The 27,619-nt window shown below is 39.5% G+C and overlaps 2 protein-coding genes across 2 annotated transcripts in view; one reads left to right on the top strand and one right to left on the bottom strand.

Annotated features, from left to right (window-relative positions):
• The window catches only part of LOC140932818 (tumor susceptibility gene 101 protein-like), a 27,200-nt gene extending 15,637 nt beyond the window's left edge, over window positions 1-11,563 (bottom strand). The window contains exons 1-7 of the mRNA XM_073382325.1: window positions 11,414-11,563; window positions 9,139-9,223; window positions 8,491-8,556; window positions 7,494-7,657; window positions 6,459-6,580; window positions 4,949-5,030; window positions 4,359-4,443 (exon numbers count right to left, since the gene is read on the bottom strand). Coding sequence (XP_073238426.1) covers window positions 4,359-4,443; window positions 4,949-5,030; window positions 6,459-6,580; window positions 7,494-7,657; window positions 8,491-8,556; window positions 9,139-9,223; window positions 11,414-11,452 — 643 coding nt within the window. The 5' untranslated portion in view covers window positions 11,453-11,563. The remainder of the gene's footprint in view (window positions 1-4,358; window positions 4,444-4,948; window positions 5,031-6,458; window positions 6,581-7,493; window positions 7,658-8,490; window positions 8,557-9,138; window positions 9,224-11,413) is intronic.
• Window positions 11,564-11,780: 217 nt separating this feature from the next.
• On the top strand, window positions 11,781-27,619 carry LOC140932817 (TBC1 domain family member 15-like). Its single transcript, XM_073382324.1, has 15 exons — window positions 11,781-12,048; window positions 12,151-12,249; window positions 13,455-13,572; window positions 14,787-15,000; window positions 15,825-15,936; window positions 17,629-17,844; window positions 18,709-18,837; window positions 19,118-19,221; window positions 20,718-20,812; window positions 22,016-22,132; window positions 22,982-23,082; window positions 23,318-23,417; window positions 25,134-25,231; window positions 25,806-25,922; window positions 26,860-27,619. The coding sequence occupies exons 1-15, from the start codon at window positions 11,974-11,976 to the stop codon at window positions 27,325-27,327; spliced, it is 2,163 nt and encodes a 720-aa protein (XP_073238425.1). The 5' UTR covers window positions 11,781-11,973; the 3' UTR covers window positions 27,328-27,619.

The raw sequence follows: 27,619 nt of genomic DNA, 5'->3' as shown, positions 1-27,619 counted from the left end.
AGAATAAAGGGCATACAGGGCAACAACAAGGACTTTGAAATCATCTTTTGATTGCAGTTTTCCAAAGTCCGTTATATTGCTGTCAATTGTGCCAAAGTTTTAAAAAATCAGGATAGTACACCCTTTTCAAGGGAATTACCTTAAAGAATAGAAAAGATACCCCTTTCACACAGAAACATCTGTGAAATTTCGCGCGACTTTGTGTAGTAATACCTTTACTCAGTCTTAGGACGTTTCACCCTGAGGCTTGGGGACCTCCGGGAAGTTACTCAATTTTAAGGCGCTCTTTCCAGCTGTGTCAATGGATATTAGTTTACTGTTCTTTATCAAAAGTTGAAAGAACCAAGGAAAAGTCTATAACATGAAAAAAAAACTGTAGTCTGGGCGGACGATCGTTGAAGTGTTACTTCAAAACCGTAAAATCGCTGAACTTTCTGTTTCAGAGTAAACTGTCTTAATAATCAGGAGCACCCAACGGGAAATTTTGAGAAAAAGGCATAAAAACAACAACAATGCATGAATAAAACTTTCTCAAGCCATTTTGAGCATTTTGGGAGATTGCTGGGAAAAGCTTATCTGTTACCTTATCCCCAGCAAGACTGACTGATTTGAGTTCCAAGGTGCCCCTTCACTGGCTACAACCTGCAATCTGACTGAGTGGGAAGTTTCCCAGGAGATGTATAAAGTATGTACAGATATTACTGGCTAGTTTGGGTGTGGTCCTGGGGCAAAATTAAGGCTAGGAATATGGGTGTGGCCTAAGGCCGAAATTCACCCCCTCACTGGGAGGGAAGAGGGGGGAAGCGGGGAAAGAAGTTTCTGACAAAAAATACGTAGCAGCTATTCTAGAAATCAGATCCCCTCAAATCTACTCAGACACCCTGAATTGCCTTTTTACCAACAACACTTTCCTTCCAAGGACATATTACTTCTGCCGCATCTCCCAGCCAGCAAAAATTTCCCAGAAAAACAGATATTTTGAGGAACAGATCCGTTGGGTGCCCCTGTATAATCGTAGCGATTATGATATTATGGAAACCTTTCATTACTAATTAAGTCAGGACCTTTTACAGTAATGCATTCACAGGAGCTGATGACTCACCCTGGCATTTATATGTCGAAAATAATTTAAAGTTTCCTTGTGTTTGTTAATGTTTTCTTGCCTTGATCAGCATAATACCGGGTAGTTAAAAGTTACCAAAATGCTGCTTAAGTAACTAAGGAGGGAGTGAGTAAAAAAAAAAATTTCCTCTACTTTATTGTTTAAATTCAGGTCTGTCGTAGTAGTTTAAGTTTAGGTCAGGAAGTATGACAAACTCACAGATAAGACAGCAAATTTATTGAGTATTGCATGATCCATTATCGATACATTAACAACGGAGCACTACGCGAGCGCTTAGCGGAGCCCCATAGCTAAGAAAATCGTGTTATCTATCCATTCGAAAAATTTTATTGATAGTCATGTGACCGTACTTCTATCCGTCCACCCGTTCGACCGCCCCACGGAGAAACTAATGAAATTTTACACTTTCTGTTAAAAGTGCCCGCTGTCAAGTTACTAGTTTACAACTGGTCGCAGGTTCAACTCCAGACACTCCAAGTGACTTCTTTGCAATGGTTACAGGTTTAACATTTGAAGCTTTGATTATACATTTATTAACCGGAGTTTTGCCTTTAGTCCTCTTGGCTAAATCTATGGAGACCTACAGACTCCTTCTGGCAGATATTAGAAAGCAGCAATATACATATAAATTCAATCAACAATTTACAGTCATATGAGCACTGCATTTATAAACTGGTTTGCAAAACTCGATCCTTTAATAATAGTAGCAGATTGGTTAATAGCAGCAACTTATTAGAGCGATACCCTTAATTCATACAGTAGGAACCTATGACGGCGACGGTAACGAGAACATCCGAAAAAGGAATAGGTAGCAAAACAACAACTTTGCACGTGCAACACGATTTTTTGTACTCCCGTTGTCGTCACTGCACGACTACGACCTGAAAATGCCTAATGTCACGTTTTATGGAGGAAGTAAACAAGCAACGAGGAAATTTCCTTTCTCTTTCTGAACTTAGATAAGGCTCATCGGGATTCAAATCCATGTATTTTACGAAGTAAGTGATTTGAAATAATTGCGACGAAGTTTGATAAAACGCGAATTCCCTTTTTAAGCGACGTTTTCTCTGCCGTCGTCGTCCTCGCATCTTGAGGTCCCTAGTATATATTTATGTATACTGGGGGGCACCCCGCCGTTGGAGGTCAGCTTTGCAGCCTTGGAGTAAACAGGTGGATGTTCAGCAAACACACAGCAGAGGATCTGAAGCAGTGATGCAAGATCAGATTTCGGCTGAAATATAAAAACATTAAAAAATGTTGTAGAATATAATTTTGTGAAAATAGTACTAAAAAAAGTACAAAAAGACTTTTTCTTGTTTTGTCGTCAACTTACGGTTGATTTGTTTAAAGCATCGAATGTACACCTCTCAAAAGTCGGCATAGACTAAAACATCAGCATTATTCAAAAGTTCGAGAGTATCCAGGGTTAAATTAGGGTAACTTCGGGTGGAGGTGGGCGGATTAGGCGGGCATGCTTCTTGAAAAGTATTCTTAGTCAGATTTTCCTTACCCTATTTCAAACCTGAACTCCTCTTCAGAGTGGCAAATGATGAAAGAAAGAGAGCACAAAAGCTTACTCTATATCAGACCTAAAAATTTCAAACTTGAACCACATTTCAGACCAAAGGGATAAAAACATCATACCCTTTGCGCCGCACATCCATGCATAACTTTTTGTGTAAAGGGGAACTTTAACGGTTCCTACAATTGTCTAGCGGCCCATTTATACTCTATTTTGTTCTTTTAAGAACACTCATTATAACTGAATAAGGATACTTAACGTCACGTACATAAGACCACTCATGTAGGAAAGGAAGATAAACTTTGCCGTTCGTGTCCACATGATGCGATGGTTTGATAGCCATGCTGCTGGTGGGTTTAACAAACACCAAAGGGGCAACTTTCGGGTGACTTTCTTGCAGCCATACACACACTGGAATGTTGTATGCTACACCTGCAATTGTGAAAAAATTGATCAACATACACTTAAGCTACGTGCAAACGGACACAATAACTCCCAACATTTGGTTGGGAGTTGTTGCGTCCGTTTTACTCGTAGCTAAACGTGTGACCGGTTTCTAACTTTGCGCAACAAATCCCAACAACACGCAACAGGACGCGTCCGTTTGCATGAGGCTTTAAATTAAGTGTAGTATACTCAAGAAAAGACCACCCCTAGCTGAGACGTTCAGTTTAATTTTACCTCTGATTACTACTGGAAGAGTTCCATCCAAAGCGAGTAATTTAGTCTCTCTGCCATCATTATGTACTGTCGAAGAAATCACAATATTATTCACACAATATATTCCTGCTTATGATTGAGTATTCATTATAATTATTGAAACTGAACTTTAAGCGCACCACTTCCACATGTACAACGCCAGATATAAGAAAAAAAGTAACTCTACGGTGAACGGCCATTAGAAAAATTTATTCGGGTTTTTACTTAGATGTTTTTAAATTATAATCAACTATGCAACTGCAAGCAGATTTCGTCATGATGTAATTGGCGACGTGCTGAATGAAGCTTAAATTGTTTCAAACGTCGTGCTACTACTGTGCTAAGCTGGCTCGACTGTAGCTCCACTGCAGCACGACACAAGCGCGACTTGGTTTCAGACGTAGTTTAATTCAGTCGAATAGAACGACTGTTGCCGAAAACAAAACACAAAAATAAAGAAACGGTTTAGCAAACTTTTAAATGTATTCTAATATTAATGTATTTATTGCCGAACTAAATTGATCGAATTAAGTTCGACTTTAGCACGGCAGTAGCTCGACGTTAAAAGCAAAGTCGAGCTACCGCCGAGTAGCACGGCAAAGCTTGCCGTGCTACACGGTAGTAGCACTACTTGGTTTCAAACGTCGAGCTACTGCCGTGCTAAAGTCGAACTTAATTCGATCAATTTAGTTCGGCACGGCGGTAGCACGACGTTTGAAACGGGGCTACCTTCAGAATTGCGCTCTCCAGTGGCGGATCCAGGGGAGGGGCCCGGGGGGCCCGGGGGGCCCGGGGGGCCCGGGTCCTCTCTTATTTTTAGACCAATCTGAGGCCCGAAGGGCGGAATAAATTTTTTTGGAGACTGGACAAATGCTGGACCCTGCCTTATCTAAGGGTCTGGATGACCGCCCCCCCCCCCCCCCCCCCACCCCTTATCTCAAGGTCTGGATCCGGCACTGCTCTCTTTATTTTATTTTTACGTAATGTAGGCAAAGGGCAAACCGGCGTACTTACTGAACTTTTGCAGATCAGGTGAGAGGTTGTTGTATCGATGGAGTGCTCTTGCACAATCTTGGCGACACAACTCTGCATGCTTATACTGATAAAATAAAATAACCGAGAAGAGATCCTAAGACCTATCTTCAAGAACAGTTTTCTCTGTAGGCTAGTGCTTTAAAAAATAATAACTTTAAACTTTATGAAACGGGACACTTCATTTTGAATGACAGATTTTATATATTTATGATCGCTCAGTCGGGTTTAAGGTGAGTACAAACGGGGCCAAATAAGTGGGGTCTTCCTGGCTCCCGCCCCTTTTTCCTTGTCTTCCTCCCTTGAGCACTTTTACGATTGCGAAATATTGAGCATCGTTGCGTAATTTCCCCCCTATTTCTCCCACTTCCCATCCTTTTAGAACTTCCACTCGCCGTTTCCTCCGTCCGCCTCCCGTAGCCCTCCTGCACCATATTCTCCCAGGCTCGCAACCCCTGTCCTGCCTAATAAGAACTTTGGAATCTGTCAATGAAGTATTCTTCATCACTTAACTAAAGCCAGGGTAAAAGCTAGTTTGTAAACGAACATAATCTGTTCATAGATTTCCTAACCTTTGCAAGTTTGCTCCTTAATAGAGCATCCAGATTCGCCGTTGTTGTACTAACTTTTGGTGGTTTGACATCCAATGCCATTCTAAAAGAAGAAGTAGACAGCTATCTTAGACACAGGCTGGGAACGAGGTTGTATGAAATTTTGTCCTGATCCAGTGACAATTTTGTTCTTCTTCCACTACTAACGCTTACTTCCTAGGGCTTTTGCGAAAAAGCCTAACACAGGGTACAAGAAGGGAAAACAGTAGGCAGAAGAGTAGGACAAATGTAAAAGTCCAGGGCGCAGCGAAACGCTTTTGTTCAAAGACTCGAAATTTTGCCTCCTGGATCTCCGGAAGGTGCATGTAATTGACCATCAGGAACAATAACTGGCATCATGCTCGAATTGCAAGCAAAGTTTGGGTTTCTTTTGGCGAGATAATGACCAGGCTCCAGTTGTTCAAAACGTGGATAACGCTATCACACCCAAGTGGATAAAACGATTATTTGGTTTTCGTGATACTTATCCGGTGGATAGTGATTTATCCGCTGGATAGCGCTATCCAACGTTTCAACGATCCGGGTTAGTAAAGGAAGGCTCGAGGACCTTCCGCTTCACACGACGTTTTTCAGCCAAAACTCTCTGAGCGAATACCCGGGTTAATTCCAGCATTTCAGGCCTTCACCTCTCCTTCCGCGTATTTGTCAAGAACTCCAAAGAACTCCAAAGGCCACAAGTTGGGGAAGCTAATTCAATACAAAACACTTTTTTAGGCTAAAAAAAGAGCTATCGGATTTAGGAAGCTGCGACGATGACTCCAGGGAAACGTCACTCGGATAAAAAAAAAGACAAAACGACTCTACGCAAGTACTTGCTTTCATACAGATTACGCGGACAAACTACCTGTATTTTTCATTAGCCTCCCTAGCAATCTCTAAGGAAACTGACGAATCTAAGAGTTTTTTTGAATGGCGATATAAACTTGTTCGGGCAAAAGTTGGAACTGCAATAACATTCAAATGGGAAAAAATGATGAAAGTGAACTGGCAGGAACTTCGCTCATTTGGGATATCCAAATATTCAAAGAGGTACTCGCCTTTTTCACTTCAAAAATGGTTGTTTTGTCTCGATCGTGTTAGTCGATAATCGCAATAACACGTTACATTCGATTTGTGCAGGTCATCGGTGGTTGGTGTAACGTAGCCTACGTAACTGGCGGTTTTGTAAGGCGGAGGCAACGGAACAACGAGAAACCTACTCGCTGCTCCGCCGCTCATTTTCGCCGCTTCCTCGCTCATTTTCATGGCTTCGTCGAATCATTGTCGTGGCTACGTTGCTCATTTTTGTGGCTTTACTGCTCGTTCTCGCGGCTTTGTTGCTCATTTTTGTGGCTTCGCCGTAAGCTCACACTCTACTCACCAAAGAAAAAGGCCACGGGCCAAGGCACACGGGCTAGGTGTATCACCCAGAAATTTCCTACAGGACAAACAGTTGTCAGAGTGTAAAAGTACTAGGCTATTTTAACAGTACCCTGTTGGTGTCAGCCGATGAGCAGCCTGTGGCTGAGGTTGTGCTAGTTTGGAAAACACCGGTGGACTTTCAGAAAAAATACAGCAGAGAACCTGAAGCAATGCAGCAAGATCAGACTTTGGCTGAAAACATAAAAACAAAAAAGTATTAAGCTTATTGTAAAGTTATTTTATTAGCCGACCTGTAATTGTCTTGGGGCCTGTTTACATGGAGGTGGGGTAACCCGCCTGTCCATATAATCTCTCAATTTAATTTGATCGCGTTTACATGATAGGTGGGGCGACCCGCCAAGGCGGGTAGCCGAGTCTGCCAGACCGGGTCACCCTCTCAGCTCGGGTCTAATTTTGCCATGTAAACGTTTCGCGGTGGGGTAACCCACCTAGCCAGGGCTGGATTCGTGATACATCTAATCTGCGCAAAATTCACGTTGTTCAATTAAAGGGAGTCTGACGCTGAAGTGCATGAGTGATTGTAAAACTGATTCCTCCAAAGAAGGACCTAAGATGTTTACCAGTTGTCAATGCCATGCTGTGGTTTCTTAAAATCTGGATGCTGGCCTTTATTGCATTAAAAAAACTCTATCGAGGGGTGCGACGTCATAAAAATTCAAATTTGGATCGTAATGCTTATGATTTGGAAGGATTTATGTGGAGTCATTGGAGCATAACGGTGCTTATATCTCCCAACCAATTAGCCTGCGTAGCAAGCGTTTCCAATCGAGTTATTTGCGCGAAAGTTACGAACCTCGCGACGAAACGCTTGCTACGCAGGCTACCAACCAATTCGCACTTAAACAGGCTCATTTTTTAGCAGGTGAAGATTTTCATCTTGTCGTTTTTAGATGAGCCAACATAACCCATAATTTCACAAATTAAATTTGTGACGTCATCACTTCTTCTCTCTATTTTTGTCGGTGCCCAACCGGTCAACGTGCGCACAAAGCACTTCATATACATGTAAAGAAAACTTAACAATGTTTTGTGCTTTAGTTTCGTCATATAAAGGCATAACGGGAATCTCGCACAATTCACATACATAAGACCACTCATGCAGGAAAGGAAGATAAACTTTGCCGTTTGTATCCACGTGATGTGATGGTTTGATAGCCATGCTGCTGGTGGGTTTAACAAACACCAAAGGAGGAACATGTGGATGATTCTCCTGCAGCCATACACACACTGGAATGTTGTATGTTACACCTATAATTAAAAAATATATATATATATATATATCTGTTGTGGTTCAATTTTATCTTTGGTTTGAACTTTATTTCCCTTTGTTTTGGGGTATGTTAATGTATGGCAATGAGTTTAAAAGAAAGGGAAATAAAATTTAAACCAGGGATAAAATTGAACCACCACATATATAATTCAACTCAGAATTGTAGTAAATTTTGTGCTCCGTTTTGAGGTTGATATTTCGATAATGTTAGATATGAAATATAAGGGCAAAAAATTATGTTTGTCAGGTCCACTAGAAGAGTTTCCTACCGTGCTATACTTATGCGAAAAACCAACTGCATTGCATGTGAATACTTTGAACATGCAGGATAGATGCGCACGGGGCTTCGTAAAGGTCAGACAAGCTTGCTAAAATCAGAACGTTTCCTAAACAGACTCTAAATCTTGAGTAAGCTATAAAAGAACATGTAAAAGTGATGCAGTGTGATGCGGTAATTAAATAAGAAAAACCAATGATAATAAAACTGAAATAAAGATTATATATAGTGAATCACATTATTCGTCTTTTTAAGTGTATGGAACGCATTTCACTATCATTTATCTTTAATACGATATTGACTTGTTGTGTTTTTTTCATCGCGACAGTTCAACCAGTTACGTACGTCTCGGCTGATCTTCATCCGGCGATGGTGTAGATTAGCTGTGCAGAACTATTAGGAACCGTGGTTGCTAATAAAGGAAAGGTTCATTTAAGTGTACGAAAAGCGAAAAAAACATACTGATCTGAAAAAGATAGTTTTTTTTTCGCGGTGAATAGGGCATTAAATCGGCTTCTGTTTAGTGAATTCTACCTCTAATTGAGACGGGAAGTGTTCCATCCAAAGCCAGTAATTCACTTTCTCTGCCATCATTATGAACTACAAAGGCAATCATAAGTAACTGTTATCATGATCGTGTCATCAGCAATTATTGTACTTGTGCTAAATTTTATAATTAGGCCTCAAGAGAGAACTAGACAGTGCTGGATCCAGACCTTGAGAGAGCGGTCTCCAAAGAAATTTTTTTTTGGTCTAAAACTAAGGGGGGCGGGGGTGGGCTCTCCGGGCCCCTTCCCTGGATCGGCCACTGCTAGACTGATTCTTCCTTGCTGGGGATCCACAAATTGAAGAACTAAGCCACCTTCGATCGCTCCCCAGCGTTGGGGAGCGATCAGAGGCGGCTCATCTGAGTGACCAAGGTGCATTCGCAGCATCTAAGATTTTCAAGAAAATAATGGCAACAAAGCCCTACTTATCGCTCGAAAAGGTTTGAAAGTTTGCGCCTCATAGTATGACCAAACCGATAAAAACGGATTAAGAATACAGATTCAGAATATATTCCAGTCTATCCTGAATAGCTTTGAAAGCACTCTAGACAGCTTCAAACATTTTGACTTTAGGAAGTTCAAAGAACCTTCGCAGCAAGCTAGCCGTAGATGTAACAATGAGGAGCTTTCTTACCGAACTTTTGCAGATCAGGTGTTAGGTTGTTGTATTCATGGAGTGCTCTTGCACAATCTTGTCGACACAACTCTGCATTCTCATACTGATAAAATAAAACAAATAAAAGAAACTTTAACCTGAAAACAAGCCTCAGGTAGCCTTCTTTGAGGAACAAAACATGAGCTTAAATTTAAGGTAATGACCGGTTTTTGCTATTTATATTAAGCTTGTCGAACTTTCCCGAGAGTGTGACGTGATAAAAACAAGCAAAGAAAAAACCTTTAAATTAAAAACTTATCTATGACACCCAGCTACCAGTTCAGCATATCGTAAAATCCCGTTCAGTTTATGAATTCTACAATTTGTAATGATTATTGCAAGTTTGAGGCTAGATCAGCGGGATTCCACGCCCCTAGGGTTATGGCGGCAGCCCTTATGATGAGTTGGGTCGGAGGCCGTGCGACCTGGTGATCTTCCCAAGGCGTTTTACTGCGTTTTACCTCAGACACCTGCGTGTGAGGCTATAGAAGTATTAGAAGGGGTTGTTTATAAGTCATTAATTTCTTTTTTTTTTGCGATTAAGCAATGAATTGTAAAGCGCATAATATGCCTACTGGTTCAAATACCAGAACAGGAAATGGATATACTGGAGGTCTAAGTAGTCTGGCCTCCCATGAAACGTTCCTTTTTTGAAGCGTACGAGACATCAGAAGGCATGATGATGATAATAACAATATTATCGTTTGTAATAATAATAATAATAATAATAATAATAATAATAATAATAATAATAATAATAATAGTAATAGTAATGATAAACAAAACGAAGGCAATAACAGTCCATTCAGCTTCTGTTTTTGCTTCTCCTCTTGCTCCATCACCATGCTCCCCCAACTCTCCACCAAGGAAATGACTGTTTCGCGAGCTAGATGTGTTCGAAGTTTTAGGGTTTCTTATAGTAATGACAGTATTGTCACTGATAGTTTTGCGATGAGAATGCACCAGTTTGCAAGTTTAATAGCAACGTAATGTATGTCTGTTGTTGCTGCTTTCAAGCTACGTTTAATTTGAAGACCAGACTTTATAGCCAATGGGCTTCTGTTCTATCCTCTCAGAAACGAAATAGAAAGACACTCACTTTGCGATGACCACGCAACTACTCGGCACTGGGGCCGGCAGTGACTACCTTGGCCATCGGCTACTTCCTTCGTGATAAGTGAAAGGAGGGATTCATGATGCCTCTTGGGTGAAAACGTCACCAAAAAAAAAAGGGAATTTGCGTCCCTTCAAATTTGAACCCGCCCAATTTGTGAAAAGTAGGCGACTTTTCCTGGAGTTGAATTTCCTCAGTTTTAGGGAAAGTTCATTTAATATGACAAGGGGGGGGATGAAGATATTGAGGGGGGGCTCCGAAAATTTTTAGACACCCGAAGGGGGGGCTCTGAAAAAATTGTTGCACTAGGAGGGGGGGCCCCGAAAATTTGTATACTTCAAAACCAACAAATGACATCATCATACAGATCGGATGGTTTTCAACTCAACAATTTAATGACCTGTGCAACTCAGCTATATCACGTGGTTTACAGATATAACAAATGTAGTCTCAGTAATTATTACACTCTTGTTCATCCCAAAAATGCTTTAGAAAATTGTATCACAACTGTATCTCAAGTTTGTCATAGTATAAACCATTGAAGACAATAACGGTAAATATATTTAATACAGTCTAGCGATCTTTTTTCAGGGGAGCAAAGGAATTGAAGGAGGAGGGGGGGGGGGGGGGCTCTGAAATTTTTTCGACTACCAAGGAGGGGGCTCCTAAAAAATTGAACCGCTAGCGAGGGGGGCTGCTAAAATTTCAAGCTTCGAGTTTCAATATCTTCATCCCCCCTCCCCCCCTTGTCATATTAAATGAACTTTCCCTTATCCAGATTCAAAAACAGAAAGTGAAAGGCACTGTCGTATGTATGTCCTATATAAATCGTCGCATGATGATTTCACTTCTTATCCGTGCAGTGGACGACAAAGAAATGTACTAAAAAGAGGGTCTAAAAAAGTGCAGAGCTCAGTGTTATTTTTCTCATAAAACCAATTGTTTTGTGGACGTTGTAGTTGTCGTTGTTGTTGTCGTCGTCCCCGGTCGTGGTCGTGGTTGCTTACGGATCGGTAAACAGATTTGCAAGCGCTATCCACCGGAGTGGACAAATCACATCTAACGCGCGGATTAGATAAGTGCCGATATGTTTCTTGACAGGCCTCGATAATAGCCAATTTATTAAATTTGGATACTAACCTTTCTTAGTTTGTTCCGTAAAAGACCATCCAATGCCATTTTGAAACAGAAGTACAAAGTGATCAAAATTATTACAGCGAAGGGAGATTTAACTTAAACGAAAATAGCTTATTAAGCTACTTTCGATTTTTCGGGAAAAGTACCTTTCGGCGGCGGTTTTCCGGCGGGCCTTTCTTAGTTTGTTCCGTAAAAGACCATCCAATGCCATTTTGAAACAGAAGTACAAAGTGATCAAAATTATTACAGCGAAGGGAGATTTAACTTAAACGAAAATAGCTTATTAAGCTACTTTCGATTTTTCGGGAAAAGTACCTTTCGGCGGCGGTTTTCCGGCGGGCGACACGTACCCAGTCCTCCCTCGTTCATGACATCAAACTATTTTTAGCGTGAACGTGGTTGAAGTTTTCATCGTCAATCGAAATTTTGGAAGCGTTATTTTAAACTATTACCTGCTTCCAATTAATCTCAACGTTCTTTCACTTTGAGCTAGAGTTTTTTTGGTTTTTGATTGAAAAAACCAGAATTGCAATGTAAAGTATCACAAAGTATTTATCCCATTGATGGCTGCCGCGGATTCTCCAGTGTCGAACGTCAATGATTCACCACAGTCTGCACAGCTTTCTGATGAAGGAAAGGCAAGTCATTTTTTTGTTTTACAGGCAGAGCGTTTTTTTATTTTCCGCTTTTAGAGCAGCTTCCATCAACCAGTGATACATTTTTGCTGTACTACGGCACAGGTTGTTTATCGACAAGATGGCGTGTTCGTGCACACCGCTGTGCCGATCACAACACAGACTGCAAATATCATTCCTGGCAGAGTGATCGTCATTGAGAAAGTAAGTTAGAATCTTGAGGCAGGAAAAAGCAAATTGATCTCTTATCTTTATGTTAGATTAACTGCCATTCGCGTCGGCCACATTCTTCGTACATGAAGATCGACGACCTCTTTGCTGGAGGAGATTACATTTGATGTTTGTATTTACCTTTTTTAGACACTTGACCCCTTACTCTAACGAATTTCCCTGAACACGTCATGTAGCTACAGGCGAACATTAGACGAGAGTTGTTCAGGTCTGGTACAAAAGAAGTGAGTGGACTGTTTGCAAAAAGCTGTCAATGATGTCACAAGAAAAGATACATTGTAGATACAGTGTACACCATGTAAAGGATTTATGGGAAACATGAGTAATTTTGTTGCAGTGGTGACAGCACTTGGCTCCTACCAATGTGGCCCGGGACTTGCTTAGTGTTGACACCATAAGTGTACATTTTGGAAAATTTTCCCTTCGCTTTTCTAGGCTCTTCAGCTCAGGCTTTCCAGGAAACCCCGGAATCAAGAGGGAGCCAAGAGTGCTTGATATCATTCTAGTCAGAAGCTCTGTGCCTTTTTTGCACATAAGAGCCCAGAAAGAGTGGAAAAGATTCCCTTGGCTTTCTGGGCTTTTCCAGGAATTTCTGGAAAGTCTGGAGAGATAAGTTACTCCTGGCTTTTCCGGGCTTCTTCCTGGCTTTTCCGCTTTTCAGAAATTTTACCCCGGAATTCTGCGCTTCTCTTTGCAGGGTAGATATGTTGCAGTTTCACTGTAAATAGACCTCTTTAGCTTGTATGTTTTGTTTTCCCGACGGAGGTCCCAGGGGAACTTGACCTTTTGTCTTTTCATAAATTATGCATATATGTGCATATGAATAAAACGAAATTTGAGAGAAACAGTTCTCTAGAGTAGGTGTATTACCACATGACCTGTATTGGGAAAACAAAACAAACAGGTTTAAGAGGTCTATTAATTCAGTACAAGTTTGGAACTGAATTGACTGTTCAACTTAGGACATACCAAATTACCTTTCAAGAATGCAGTAAATTAGAATCAAATGTTGAAATTTTGCCATTTTCAGTTTTAAATACATAATGTTGTATACTGTTTCAAATTTATTGTGGAAAAGATACACATACGTGTAGCCTCATTTAAATTCAAGGTGAAATTCATGGATATTGACAACATTTCACTTTAATGTTCCTGTTTGTTTGGGTTTTTTTTTCCAGCAAAATAGCAGTTTTGTAGACTGGTCACCCATTGTGAATGAAGAAGAAGAATTTGAACTGGAATCAAGTGATTACTCTGAGTGGGACCTTGTCACACAAAGTAAAAGCAGAGAAGAAGGTGACTCAAGAGTACTTTCCCTTTTTGATTCAATGACCTTGTCAAAGTTTTGTGCAAAATGTCACATTGCTGCAAAAGAAATAGTGTGCTTTCAATCATTCCTGATGTCACACTTTAAGTTACTACCCTGACAGCTCACCAGAACTTGTGTGTACCAGAACTTTATTAAGAAATTGAATCATAAGTGCACAGTGCTTCCTATGATTTGGAAGCTCATGTAAGACAGTGACATGTAACACTCATGGCATTAGTGAGTTTGAAACCATGAAATACACTGTATGCACATCGTTTGTCTTAGGGATACAGTCTTACCCCCTGTAAGTGATCACCCAAAATGCAAAGACTGTATAAGTATAAGAATGCAGACTGCTTATGGAAGGTGGTCATTTACAAGAATCGAAACACAGAGGGTATCTTCCGAGAAGAGGTCCAGGCACATCTACTTTTTGGCAGATAATTTTATGGCTTCCAATGTCTAAGTTTATAGGATATGTGTACTTCCATGTTGTCACTAAAGTTTTTCGTATATTCTCAGGGTGCAAAGAAAGTCAGTTTTACAGCTTGCCATTCGGGCAAGCTGTAGCTAGCATGTACTAGCCCAAAAGTCATTTCAATTAGCCCGAAAAAAATTTGATGAGCAGGATTGATTACAGTTCTTCTGTTATTCAAATTTCTAAAAAAATATCAGTTGCCCATCAGGCAAGTTAAAAACAGAATTCACTAGCCCGAAAGCAAAATCCACTAGCCCCGGGCTATCGGACACCACTTTCTTTGCACACTGATTCTAAGTAAGATGCTGCACACAGCGAAAATAGAGATCAGATATTGCGTCAAGTGGTTGTTTACAAGAAGTTAAAAAGAGTGGACAATCATTAACCATCAGGCCCAAAAAGTGGGCAAAAAGTGGTTTGCTTACAGGAGGTGGTTGTTTACTAGAGGTTCCAACTGTAAGGCTTTAACCAGGAAAATTTTGGTTTTTTGGATCAGTCGCTTAGGGAAGGTGGTCGCTTACCAGAGGTGGTCGCAGTCATGAAGGTTTGACTGTATGATTTTTATTGTTTGCTGCCAAGTGGGCAACCTCTTATTCAGTATTTAATGGTAAAGGTTGGTAATAAACGAAACTAAACCAATATTCAAACTGTAAGTGTGTACATTGAATGTACACTACAAGATTTCACAAGACATTTAACGCCTTTTATTGTCTAAACTTGCAGATGGAAATGCTCCTAAAAAGAAGAGAAGGTCAAAGTATGCTATTCACTTCAACACAGCAGAGTTACACTCCATCAGGCGATCTGATCCCAAGCTGGCCTGGTCTTATGCTGTGTTTATTCTTAAAGATGGTACCACGCTACCAGCCCTTCATTTCCACTCTGGTGGTATCAGTGAACTGGTTCGCAGACTACAGAGATACATCTGGCTGACAAGGTAAGTAGAATACATAATTATACACCATAATCATATCCAGTAAATCATATTTTTTTTTCTTTTGTAATCACTGCATAACTAAATTTTTGGTGCCAATTTATTAATCTTAAAATTCTGGTTTTTATGTATAGTACCATTTTGTATTTTGCAATGTACATGTATGATCTTCAATGTGCAATATTACAATGTACAGTAATGGTCCCTTTAATTGTCCTTTACATCACAGAAGTTTTATCAAGAGAGAGGTGTCCACATTTTTGGCATCAAAAAGTTGTCTTTGGTCTTGTTCACAGCTCTATTTGGTTCATGTGTTTTATATTATTTTATACATGTATTCTTTCAGTTATTGTTTACTAATGACAGACAAAAGACAAAGATCAAATGTAGGACTAGATTTTGTTTAAATCCAAAAGCAGTGAGTTTTGCATGTACCATTATTCACAGCAATACTTGAAAATTGTCATGTTAATCGACCAGGACAAAGAAAAGCGCAAACAAATCCACATCTGGAACCCCATGACCACTGTACATGTATCTGCATTAATTATGTAATTATGTCATCAGTTGATTTTTTTAAAGCCAGCACCAGAAAGCAGTGACAGGCCTCAATGTATCCATTTGCAGTTCAGTGCTCTGGCCTTTAACTGTGATCTTTGCAATGTGACAATGTGACTAACATGTACAGTGCATATGGTGTTGGGTTACACCTGTATAATATTTAGCTGTACATGTACATGTATATAAACATGTATATTCTCAGATAATGTGTGTTGGACTTGGAGGGTAGATTCATTTTACATTTTTGACTTATTTTGCCTCTTTAGAGCACTAAATAATAACAAGTTATTTGTAGTGGCAGAAGATCACAGTGCATTGAAACAGTCACTTGATCAGCTCCAGTTATTCTCAGAAGATAATCCTCCTTCTGGTGCTCCAGTAAGACAAAGATTATTTTAATACTATACCCATTACTAGGTACATTTGTAGTTTAAAGAGGGGGGCTAGGGAGGGATAGTGCTTGCAGACTGTGGACTTGCAGAGTTTGAGTACATACAGTGTAATGACTCACAGTGAACATAAGGGGACTATTGTGACCTAGCTTATACCACAGTACTAGTAACAAAATTTATGCTAATACTATACACTTGTTCAGTGATTTTGTTACCTCTCTGTCCTGCGTCCCTAATGCATAAAAATCCCCAAAGATGCAAAATAATTCATGGCATGTGTCCCATAGGACTCAAAGAACAATCCATCGATTTGAAGATTTTTTGGTAGAATAATCCTGTTCGTGTGTTTTTTTGGCTGTTGTTTAAAGATGCATATTTATTTTAGTCTTTTTTGTGCTTTAAATAATTATATAGAAGGACTATATTTTAATTTCAGTAAACTGTAATATTATATAAAGAGTTTTGGCAATAAATTGTCTCCAGATTAACTGTCTGGTTACATAAAGGCCCAAGCATTTTCAAGTTAGGACTCCTTCTTTTTTTGAACTGGGACTCATTGGTTATGGACAGGGACTAATGATTTTTCACAAGATGAGTCCCAGGACTTACAAAATTTATTTGTAACAAAATCACTTGCTAATGTTTATGTTCTTTACCTGTGATCAAATTTTTTTTATTTGGTCTTTTGTTGGGTTTTATCCCTAATCTGAAGAACTTTTTATTTGCTTTTGTTGAATTTTCAAAATTTATCCCTGACTTCAAGACTGGGGGAAATAAACAGAAGAAATGAATAATATTATTATGCATCCCTGAATCTCAATGCAATTTCTTGTGTTTTGTACCACTCAGCCTCGGATGCTAAAAGTTAATTTCAAGAAGTACACTGCATAATTATTTCATCTATAAAGACCCCATTTATATGAAGAAAACCTGTCCCGCATAGAAGGGCCACCCTCCCAGCTGAATCAATGTTGACCTCTTTGCCTGAGCCAACAGCACTCATGCATGCTCTTATTGTCTAAAATAGCACTCGTGCGTGCCCTGTTTGTCTTGCCTTGACCTAGTTGACCTGGGTGGGTAGACCATAGTGGAGAATTATGCAGAGAGAATAATAAAATGGGGAAAAGTTGACTATGCTTGATTGGAGAGTGGCCCACATGTATCATCACATATCTGCCAAGCTGGGCCAACCTTTTAGTCCAACCAACTTTTTGCCATGTTTTGTAAGGAAATGTAAGAAACGTTGGCTCACAGAGGGTAGCTCTGAAGTTGTGAATCTATGAAAATCATATATGAGAACTGCGGGGTGAAGAATTATATGAAAGAAGATCATCACAGTTATAGACACAACTATAGAGGGTAGCTCTGTTAGGTGGGTGGACAACTTTTCTCCATATAGACAGGGCATTAGTGGTCCAAAAAATGAAAGCAAATAGCAGAAAGCAACATTGTTTGAATGGTCACATGACTTTCCCCTCATTACATGTATCTTCCTGGAAACACACCAAACAAATAATAATTTGTAATAATTTGTATGGTTTCAATAATAATAATAATGATAATAATAATAATAATTATAAAACCAATAATATTAAATGTATTTATAATAATAATAATTATTATTATTACTTTAAATTAAACTATGTATATCTCAATTCTTCTGTTACTTGATTCACAGTGGCAAAGATTTTTTAACAGTGCATACTATGATGGTATGTATGCACTGTCTAAAGTCACACGGTATGTGCGTGATGTCTATGAAGGATTACAGCAAGCACCAGAGAATACTGAACCTCAGAACCAGTGCCCTGGCCCTAAAAAGGAAGTGGAGTTTGAAGATCTTGGAGATACATGTGTTCCATCTGTTAATGGCGACAGTAGTTTGCCAGAAAAGGTACCATGTACACTTAATACCAACCTATTATATGTACTTTTTAAATTTTACTTCTTATTACTACTCAGTGGCGGGATCCAGGCGGAGATTTATTAACAGTGCATACCCCCTCCCCCCCCTTATCTGTAGGTCTGGATCTGCCACTGTTACTGTTACTAATAATAATCAGGGGTTTCAATAAGAATTGAAGTAGCCAGCAGGTTTGAATAGAGTAACCGACTGTATCAACAACGGGCCACTAGTGCCCTTTTTCTAAGGAGGGAGGAGGGGGTTTGGGTGCATTCTGCCACAGAATGCCTTTAAGAAAACACATCATAATTACGTTTTTTCATTCAGATTTTATGATATATTGTTCATCTACAATGTTACATGTATTCAAAAAAAAAAGTAGCCGACCTCTACGAGTAAAGTAGCTGACGCTTTCATTGGTCGTCGGTACTTATTGAAACCCCTGAATGATAATTATTATTAATAATAATAATATTGTAAGATTTAATGGAAGGTGATGCCATGTACATGTATGATTTGCAATAAATTGTGGGGAATGAAAGTGCATGACTTTTTAAAGTACATTCATTAGTATTGTTCATTATACTGCATTGTAGGTTATGTACATGCATAATTTTTGTGTTGTGGTTCAATTTTATTTTTGGTTTAAATTATAATTGTCTTTCATTCAATTGAAACTCAGTATCATAATATAAGACCATAACCAGAGACAAAGGAACAAAACATCTACCAACTGTATCTACTGTACATGGCTTTGGTTATTGTTGCTGCATGTATTGTGTGGTATTTAAATTAACAAGTACTTTTTGTTATTTTATACATGAAGTTGATGATTTTCTTCTTGTTTAATGGCAGCGAGATCTTGGAGAAACCCCTGAAGTAACACGCTGTGAACCGTTGAGACTTAACGAATGGCAGTCATTTCTGGATGACGCTGGAAGGGTGAATAATGTGAAGAAACTGCGTGGTAGAGTCTTTAGAGGGGTATGTACTTTGTAGTACTTATACAAACATTAAGTGAGGCCACAACCAGTTGCAAAAATACACTCCACCAAAAAATTCGCTGTGCCTGTGAGATATAGCACTCACCCCTCCCTGCCCTCCATTCCAAGCTGTCCTCCAAGTTTTAAGCATGGTCTTGTTTTAAGAACACAATGTTTATGTAGTTATCTGCTTCAGTGTCTGTTACATTTAGGTAATGATACATGTTATGAATAGAAATCTATGCTCATCATGCCTCTCTTGAACTTCTCTCATGTACCAGGGTGTTGATGATTTAATACGTAAACCAGTCTGGCAGTATCTTTTGGGCTATAAAAAGTATGGTTACACAGCTCACTCACAACAATCCCTCCTCAAAGGAAAGGAGTAAGTACATGTAAATGACTTGGCATGTAACTTTCGCATCTCACTGATTGTGAAGACATTATTTTTCTTGGCATGGTTTTCACACATGTTTACATCTCTGATGCCACAGGGTTGTCTAAAAGCTCCAAGCGACTTGCAAGAATCGCAGTCTTGTGGTCATGAACTTATATGTATCTTTGTAGGATAATAGATACCTCAACACCTTTGCTCAGTGTAATTATGTTATATATAATATAGAGAGAGAACTGATGTGGGCAATACATGTAAAAGGCTCTGTCTTCATACCTAAAATTCTTTTCCTTGTTGCTCAAAATGTATTGAAATGCACTTGTCAACGTCTCCTAAATTAACATTTGCCCATTGAAGGCTCTTGGACTTCCCCAACCCCTACGCCCATACATTTCAATGTTATCTATCGCCGACTACTTCAGTTTATTTCCTTCTACCTTAAGTTTTCTGGAGAACCCTTTGATAGGTTTCAATATTTTACCGTAGAACCTATCAAAATTCGAGATGTTTTGAAGACAGGGTTGTGCATTTGAAAGGTTTCCTTGCAATTTTTTTTTAAAATTGGGACATCTTGAATAAATTTACGCATATAAAAAACTGCCTCTTGGCTTAAATTTGTGTGCAAAGGAAGGCAGGAAGGAGAAAACGCCTCTCTTTTTTCTCTTTCCCATATTTTTTGCACTTCATCAACAGTCAGTTGCTTTTGTTCTCTACTAGCCTGCGAAAACATCCTCGCTCTTCGCCGCTGGGGACGTTTCGCGAGGAGGAACGTCTGCGACTCAGCGACAGAAATTCCATACTGATGGCGTAAAATCTGTCCGGAATCCGGTCAGAAGGGCTAATTGGTCAACGGAGTAGTTACATTGTTTTAGCTTTTGTTTACGAATGACAGACAAAAGACAAAGGGCCACAAAGGTCAAATGTAAATGCGAAGAATCTCTGACAAAACAGTCAATATTTCTGGAATGTAGTCTTCTCTTGAAGAAACATTTGAGCTTTGTTGGAGCTCGTTGGCAGATGAACACAACACTTCACTAAAATCGACCAGAAGACACGCATAATTGGACAAATTTATGTTTGGAACCCCATGACTACCGGATTCATTATGTAAACGTTGGATTGCGTCATCAGTATGGAATTTCTGTCGCTGAGTCGCAGACGTTCCTCCTCGCGAAACGTCCCCAGGGGCGAAAAGCGAGGAGAAGCGGATGTTTTCGCAGGCTAGTTCTCTACCAAAGTAGGAAAAATGCAGTGCCTGCCCTGAAGAGCAGGGAGGCAGTACGAAAAGATGCTAACAACATGTTCCATATGAAGACTTTATTTTGTGATGCAGTACGCTAACTTATTCCTTTTTATTTCCATGAATGTTAAGTTCTGTCCTTTCTTGAAAATAACTGTTTATAAACATTTTTACTCCTGCAATGTCAACTACATTTTTTTGTTAACTCTCTATGAGTTTTATTACCTTATTATTTATTTTTTGGCAGAGATGAATACAGGACAATGAAATGGCAGTGGCAGTCAATGACAAAAACACAGGAAAAAAACTTCTCTGAGTTCAGAGAAAGAAAGCACTTGATAGGTAAGTACACCTGTAAAATAAGAACTTTTATTGTATGCACAGCTTATTGTAAAAAAGATTAGCACACAGGATATAATATAGGAGAGTAAATTTGAAAGATTTTCAGATTTCTGAGAAGAAAAGCCTGCATATTCCCAAATTGTTTACGTAACAAAAATAAATCACAAATCACCGGAGAATGCGATAAAAAACCTTGGCAGGCTCTTTTAGCATTGCCCTTGGTTACAAAATGTAAGGATTTATATGAAAATTTGATGTTGCTTGTGTACTGGACAATGAGGTAATGGAAAAGAACCCCAAAGTGCCTTTAAAGAGAATACCATATACCTAAAAATGGTTTGTCTGGTTACTGAGAGAAAGCACACCCACATACAGTGGATAACTATGTGGGAAACTGCAGACGGTCACCACCTTTTTCCATTTCCTCCTTTCCTAGCCCCTGAGTGTATTTCGATCATCGGCGATCACTGTCTAATGTGTCAACATACATTCATATATGGAAAAAAGTGTCCAAAAAATCGTTTCTTATTATACCAATAATCTACAAATGGCAACAATGTAGAAAAGCGAGATAATTTATACCCAAAATACCGTATACCTGAATGAAAAAGACCTCGGACACCGTAATACCCAAAACCTCTTGCCGGGCCTGATGAAACGTTTTCCAAGCTTAGCAAACCCTCCCTAAAACCCTTCTCAGACCCTTCATAAACACTTTACAAGCCTTTTACAAACGCCTTTGAAAGATATAATTTGGTTTGATCGAGTTTGAAACTCGGTTGGTTTTCAATTTTCGATAAGTCGTGTTTTTCCTTTGGAGGGGTGGTGTAACAAGATGTTCCATCTTTGTTATTAGAGACCTTTAAATTCGAGGACGAAAACGACTACGAGGACGAAATTTGAGTTCACTTAAAAAATCGACTCCACGGAAAACTTCATTGCACTTTTTTCACCAGAAAAGTTAGCACTGTTAACTTTGTTGAAGGAGATTAAGCCTTCTCCCGGGCAAAAAATTATAAAACTTCTTACATTTGATATTAATTTTGTTCCCGCCTCTACTACATTCTCGCTAAAACTCGTTGTAGAATGACGACGGCTATTACGTTTTCCCGCCAAAATGGCGTTTGCTCACGCGCGCACTAATTAGTATTAAGAGAATCTCGTCCTCGAAATTAAAGATCTCTATTGATTCTGTACCTACAGACAAGGATGTAGCAAGAACAGACAGACTCCATGTATTTTATTCCGAGGCAAATCATTCCAATGTGAAGAAGCTTTATGATGTTCTTCTCACCTACTGCCTGTACAACTTTGATTTGGGTAAGCTGAAAAAGCATTTGCTCAGTCGAAATTCGCCACTTTCAGTGATTTTGTTACAAATAGTTATGGTGAGTCCTGCGACTCATCTCATGAAAAATCATGAGTCCTTGGCCAAAACTGTTTATTACAGTTTACTGAAATTAAAATATATAGCCCTTCGATATATTTAAAGCACAAAAAAGACTAAAATAAATATGCATCTTTAAACAACAGCCACAAAAATCACCCGAACAGGATATTTTACCAAAAAATCTTCAAATCGATCGATCGTTCTTTGCGTCCTACGAGACGCATGCCATGAATTATTTTGCGTCGTGTGCGGATTTTTATGCGTCAGGGAGGCAGGACGCAGAGGTAACTCATCACTGCTCTTTAGAAACGACAATGAAAATTGGTCGAGTTAACTTTTACAAAGACTTCTGGGACTGTTGCTAGAGACAGGGAAATGAAGTGGCCAATAGCTGACCGACGCGTAACGATCCCAGAAACACTTGCGGGATGCATCTCGGCTTCAGTTCCTTCTCGTTTCCAAACTGGCGAATTTGATTATCAAACTTTACAATAAAAGGAGCGACTTTGGTTCAAGCGAATAAGTTGTAAGCGAAAGATTCAGGGTGATGAAAACCTCAGTAGTTACCTAGTCATAAGCGGCAGTTCTTATGTTATATATGTTCACGTAGATAATTTTTTGTTTAACCGACATGATTGTGTTTTACATGTAAATGTCCAAGTTTAAATGTTTGCAACATAATCACAGGCGCCTTTATCAATTTTTACTGCTATTACTTTGGATAAATGACAAACATGAATTTGAAAACTTATTACTACCATTTTTCGCCGTGTTTTCAGGTTATGTGCAGGGGATGAGTGATCTTCTGTCCCCGATTTTAGTTCTGATGGAAGATGAAGTGGAAGCCTTTTGGTGTTTTGTCGGCTTCATGGAGAAACTGGCAAGTATATTGCTGTAGTTCAAAATATCCCCCCGTGTAAGGTAATCGAAGACAGTCTTGAAGTCTAACTTCGCTACGTTACAGAAGTCGCACCGAAATCATGGTTATTATGCGCGAACAGAAGCCCCATCCGGTATGGTTTTCCTGCCCGAGCAAGAGCTGCCCGGCATAGTGTCAATGTGAACTTAGTTAGATATGTGGGCAACTTAAGTAACACAAATCTTGTATTCTCTAGGCACATAATTTTGATGAGAACCAAGAAGGAATGAAAGCACAGCTCCATCAGCTGACCGTTTTACTCAAGTTTGTCGATCCTCACTTCTACAACTATTTAGGTAATTTTTTTATCGCTAAATAACTAGTCGAGAAGTGAACCGTTCACTAATTTCTGGGGATTCTAAGGCGGAGCCGAGGGAAACAATTAGAGAGCTTAGTTTTGAGGACGACAACGAGTACGAGTACGAGATTTAACTGAACGTTTTTGTGCGTGTTCTAAAAAAAAGACACCCCGGTAAGCTTCAATTTTCATTTTTTCACCAAAAGGGTTAGTACGGTTATTTATACTGAAGGAGGTTAAGCTCTCTCCCGATAGCAGAATGATAAAACTTCTTCCATTTGATAAATTTTTTCTGCCCCTACGACACTCTTGCTAAAACTCGTAGTAGAATGACGACGGCTATCGCGTTTTCCCGCCAAAATGACGCTGGTTTACGCGTGAGCACTACTTGGTATTGAGAAAATCTCGTAGTGGTTCTCGTCTCAGAATCTAAAGCTCTCTATTAAGGCCCAGTCCACAGTAATCCAGATATTTTTGAAACCGCATTTGTTTTTTTCACACGAACCGATCTTTCGCTTCACCGAAACCGGGACTGCTGAGTGGTTTAAGATCCCATGACACGAATCAGGGTTAAAAAAGTATGACTGGGCATAAGCTTCAGGAAAACAAATTAACTGGTTTCCACCGGGGTCCAGGGCCCGGTTGTTGAAACGTTGGATAGCGCTATCCACAGAATAAATAACTATCTTACTATCGAATAAATGTTTGGGAAACCGATTGCGTTATCCAGTGGAGAGTGATTTATCCAGTAGATAGATATTTATCCGCCTTGTGAACAACTGGGGTCAGGCAAAAGTTGTCTCCTACGCAGCCGTTTTTTGTGTGACATTATTAGGTTAGTGACATTAGAATGTCTCATTACTATTATTATTATTGGATCCAATATGTGTTGGCTGACATTTGTAGGTAATATTGCACACTTCAGTGTTGTGCTGTGATAGATGTTGCATATAGTTTCTCATTCGGTAAAGAATATCAACGATGAAAACGCTGTTGCTGATGATGATGATGACGACGTGGGCTTTCTTTTGAGGATACACTGTTGAGGGTCGTTATGGGTTTCCAATATTTCAATAATGTGACCTGAATTACATTGCGACTACTGTTACCGCCGTCACTTAGGCAGAATTTACCAATTAGATTACACGAAAATGACAGTACAGTCCTTGTCGCCTCCGATATGGCTCCCGCTGGGTATCCTAATAAAAACAGCAGTAAGGAATTTTTTTTGTCGATTGGCCCTCCGTAAACACGTATCGCTTTCCAGAGGAAAACTTTCTTTAAGCCGTTTTCCCTTACTCTTGTGGACGGATGAAAAAAGAAATTTCCTTAAACGGCGACTCCACAGTATCTGGTCTCGCGAGGAATAAGAATGTTTTACTCCAATCAGACATTGTCATTTTTAAGACTCGTTGTACATTTAAGCTTAAGAGCTTAAACGCTTGATAATTTTGAATTGGACTTAATAAGCAGGGCTCTTTTTCCGTCCGCTGTCAAGAATCCAAAAGTACTCGGAGATTCTGAGTTAAACCATGCGTAAAAGCGCTTGGCGAGACAACTTTTTTCATGCCTTTTATTCATTGTATACTTTGTGTAATATATGTAAGATCTACTTGGCATTCAAAAAGTAATATGAAAAATATTTGTTTGATGGAAGCCTTACGCAATCTTGCTTTTAAAATAAGATATCTGTTATATTTGATTGTCTTTCCAGAAAAGCACGACTCTGGTAACCTATACTTCTGCTTTAGATGGCTGTTGATCTGCTTCAAGCGCGAATTCTCCTTTCCAGATATTATGACTTTGTGGGAGGTAAGACCAAGTCCAACTGGCTTCGAAACAGCAATAAGAACTATTTATTCACCACTTTTGAAACGAGAAGGGAACTGGAGTCGAAATACATCCCGTACTTGTCTCTGGGATCGTTACTGGGGGCGCGTCGGTCAGCTATTGGCCATTTTTTTCTCTGTTCTTAGTAACAATCCGAAAAGTCTTTGCGAAAGTTAACTCTGCTTAGTTTCGTTCTCTTTTTTTAAAATGGCCAATTAGAATAATAGTTTTTTTGTGATGTGATATATATTTGTTATTTAATAGAGAGATTAAGCATCGCGTTTACGGCAAACAGCAAACGTGAGATTAGAGTTGAGAAATTCTCAAAATGAGAAATGAGCAGATAAAAAACAGCTGAAAACAATTTTTATGGATAGAATTGGCGTGAATCTACCGATTTTCGTGTAGTTGTAACAAACAGTAAACGTTAAGTAAATTAAAGTAAATTTAAAACTTTTTCACGTGGTGCAAATTCACGTTTGCCGTTTGCCATAAACGCGATGCTTAATCTCTCTATTGACCCCCAAAAGACATTGCAATCGTTTCTATTTTCCAGACGCTGTGGTCTCAAAACTTGTCACCGAATTATCACTTGATTGTCTGCTTGGCCATTTTGGACAAACATCGCCGTATTATTATGGAGAATGAATTTGGATTTACTGAAATCCTCAAGGTGTGTAGAACGCCGTTAAACACGTTTTTAATATTGTTGGCAATAGGGTCTGTGGAATAGTTGGACCAGACTGGGAAGAAAGGTTCGAAAAGGGAGAAGGTGTAGACCTTTGAAATTAGTGGAAGTGAGCGCTAAGAGAAAACTAACAAATAACGTCTAAGTTTTCAGTTGCCAGTTTCGCGTGCTGAGAACCTGACCACCACAGGGCATGTCGAAAGTATTCCATTTAATGTTATGTCACGATCACACAAGTCCTTTCGCGTAAAGCCAGTTCAGCTCACCATTTGAATTAAAAAAAAAAGAAAACACCTCTCACACGGTTTCAAATTTACATAGTTTTTAGCTTGAAGTTGCTTGAAGAAAAAAAACTTTTAAAAAATCACAGAGCAGAAGAGAACGTGAGCTTCTAAAACATCTTTTCTTCAATGGTCGTGATGTGGCGCATGTTTACGTTCACCCTTCGCGGGCAATTTGGCACATTTGTCTCTCGGATTGGAATTAACGAAAGCCGACGGATTTAATACAAAGTAGCAGGAACCGTTAAAGAGAGTGAATACGGGAAGTAAAAATTAAAGGAAGCACATGTAGTAATTTCATAGGTTGGACTTCTAGTACGCTTTGATTAAAGATTCTTTGGCTTGTATTTGAAATATTTCCTTTGTGTAAAGTGCGGTATCTTTCATGCCACACGCTCTCCTTTTATGGAAGGAGCCAGGAGGGTGTTGAAAGGAGGCTGTTACACGCATGCGTAACTTCAGGAGCAGAGAGAGCTAACAGGGAGAGGTATTATTCTCACTCGTCGGCTAAGCGGTCTCCCCATTTCCACGCGCTTTTTATGCGCCTGCTCGAATCTTTCACTTCTTCCCGTTTACAACACCTGCCCGTGTGGAATGCCATCACATGGATCCTTCTTACAACATTTTGTTTTCTTTGCTAGTATATAAACGACCTGGCGTACAACATGGACGTACAAGAGGTGCTCTCCAGAGCTGAAGAACTCTGTCTTCAGCTTCTTGTTCTTCCTGAGTTACCAGAGGAAGTTAAGGCCATACTTTATGGCAAAAACGAAGCCATGATGACCCCCAATGTTGAACGACCAGATCCTTTCCTTATGGCTCACAGCAGACATGTTGTTGATTTACTAGAAGGACAAGGAGCTGGCACGGCTAGTTCGTTCATGTATTCGTCTGTTCTGGCGGCTTTTAGCCCACAGGGATCATCGCAAGAACTAAACATTCTAGAAGACTGTGATTTCACTCAAACGGACATGAATGACTTAGATGTCGGTATCGCTAGAACAACCCTTAATGATACAGAACCCAGCGAAAACCGAGCCAACGAAGAGGTTGTCTCTGATGAGGAAGAAATTGTGGTTTTATCGGAAGAAGCGCAAAATATATTTTGATATTTGTAACACAAATATGTGATAAATGAAACTGATAGTGATGAATGTTTTAAGCATGGTAACAAAACTATTTTTTATGGAGAATAATATAAATCACTTCTCTTGGTTTGCCCAAACATTGTAGGTGGAGTTCTGTGGAAGTCGAAATTGCCTGGCTCCTTGTAGTTTTGGCAAGTGTACCTCAAACTTTGTGCTAAACCATTTTAGTTTGACCTCGAATCGGTTACGCTGAAACAAAACTAAAACAACAAACGAATAAGAATAAAACAATAAACACTCGAGAAATATTTAA

This window comes from Porites lutea, chromosome 4 (genome assembly GCF_958299795.1).
Source record: "Porites lutea chromosome 4, jaPorLute2.1, whole genome shotgun sequence".
NCBI classification, from domain to species: Eukaryota; Metazoa; Cnidaria; class Anthozoa; order Scleractinia; family Poritidae; genus Porites; species Porites lutea.
Note: the sequence above shows the minus strand (reverse complement) of the source record. Positions and strands in the feature narration are given on the sequence as shown.

What these genes read in the sequence shown, in the direction of transcription:
- LOC140932817 (XM_073382324.1), top strand. Translation starts at nt 11,974, where the DNA reads ATGGCTGCCGCGGATTCTCCAGTGTCGAACGTCAATGATTCACCACAG. An exon ending in GAGTGATCGTCATTGAGAAA is followed by an intron (nt 12,250 to 13,454) that starts GTAAGTTAGAAT and finishes TTTTTTTTCCAG; the next exon opens with CAAAATAGCAGTTTTGTAGA. An exon ending in AAGTAAAAGCAGAGAAGAAG is followed by an intron (nt 13,573 to 14,786) that starts GTGACTCAAGAG and finishes CTAAACTTGCAG; the next exon opens with ATGGAAATGCTCCTAAAAAG.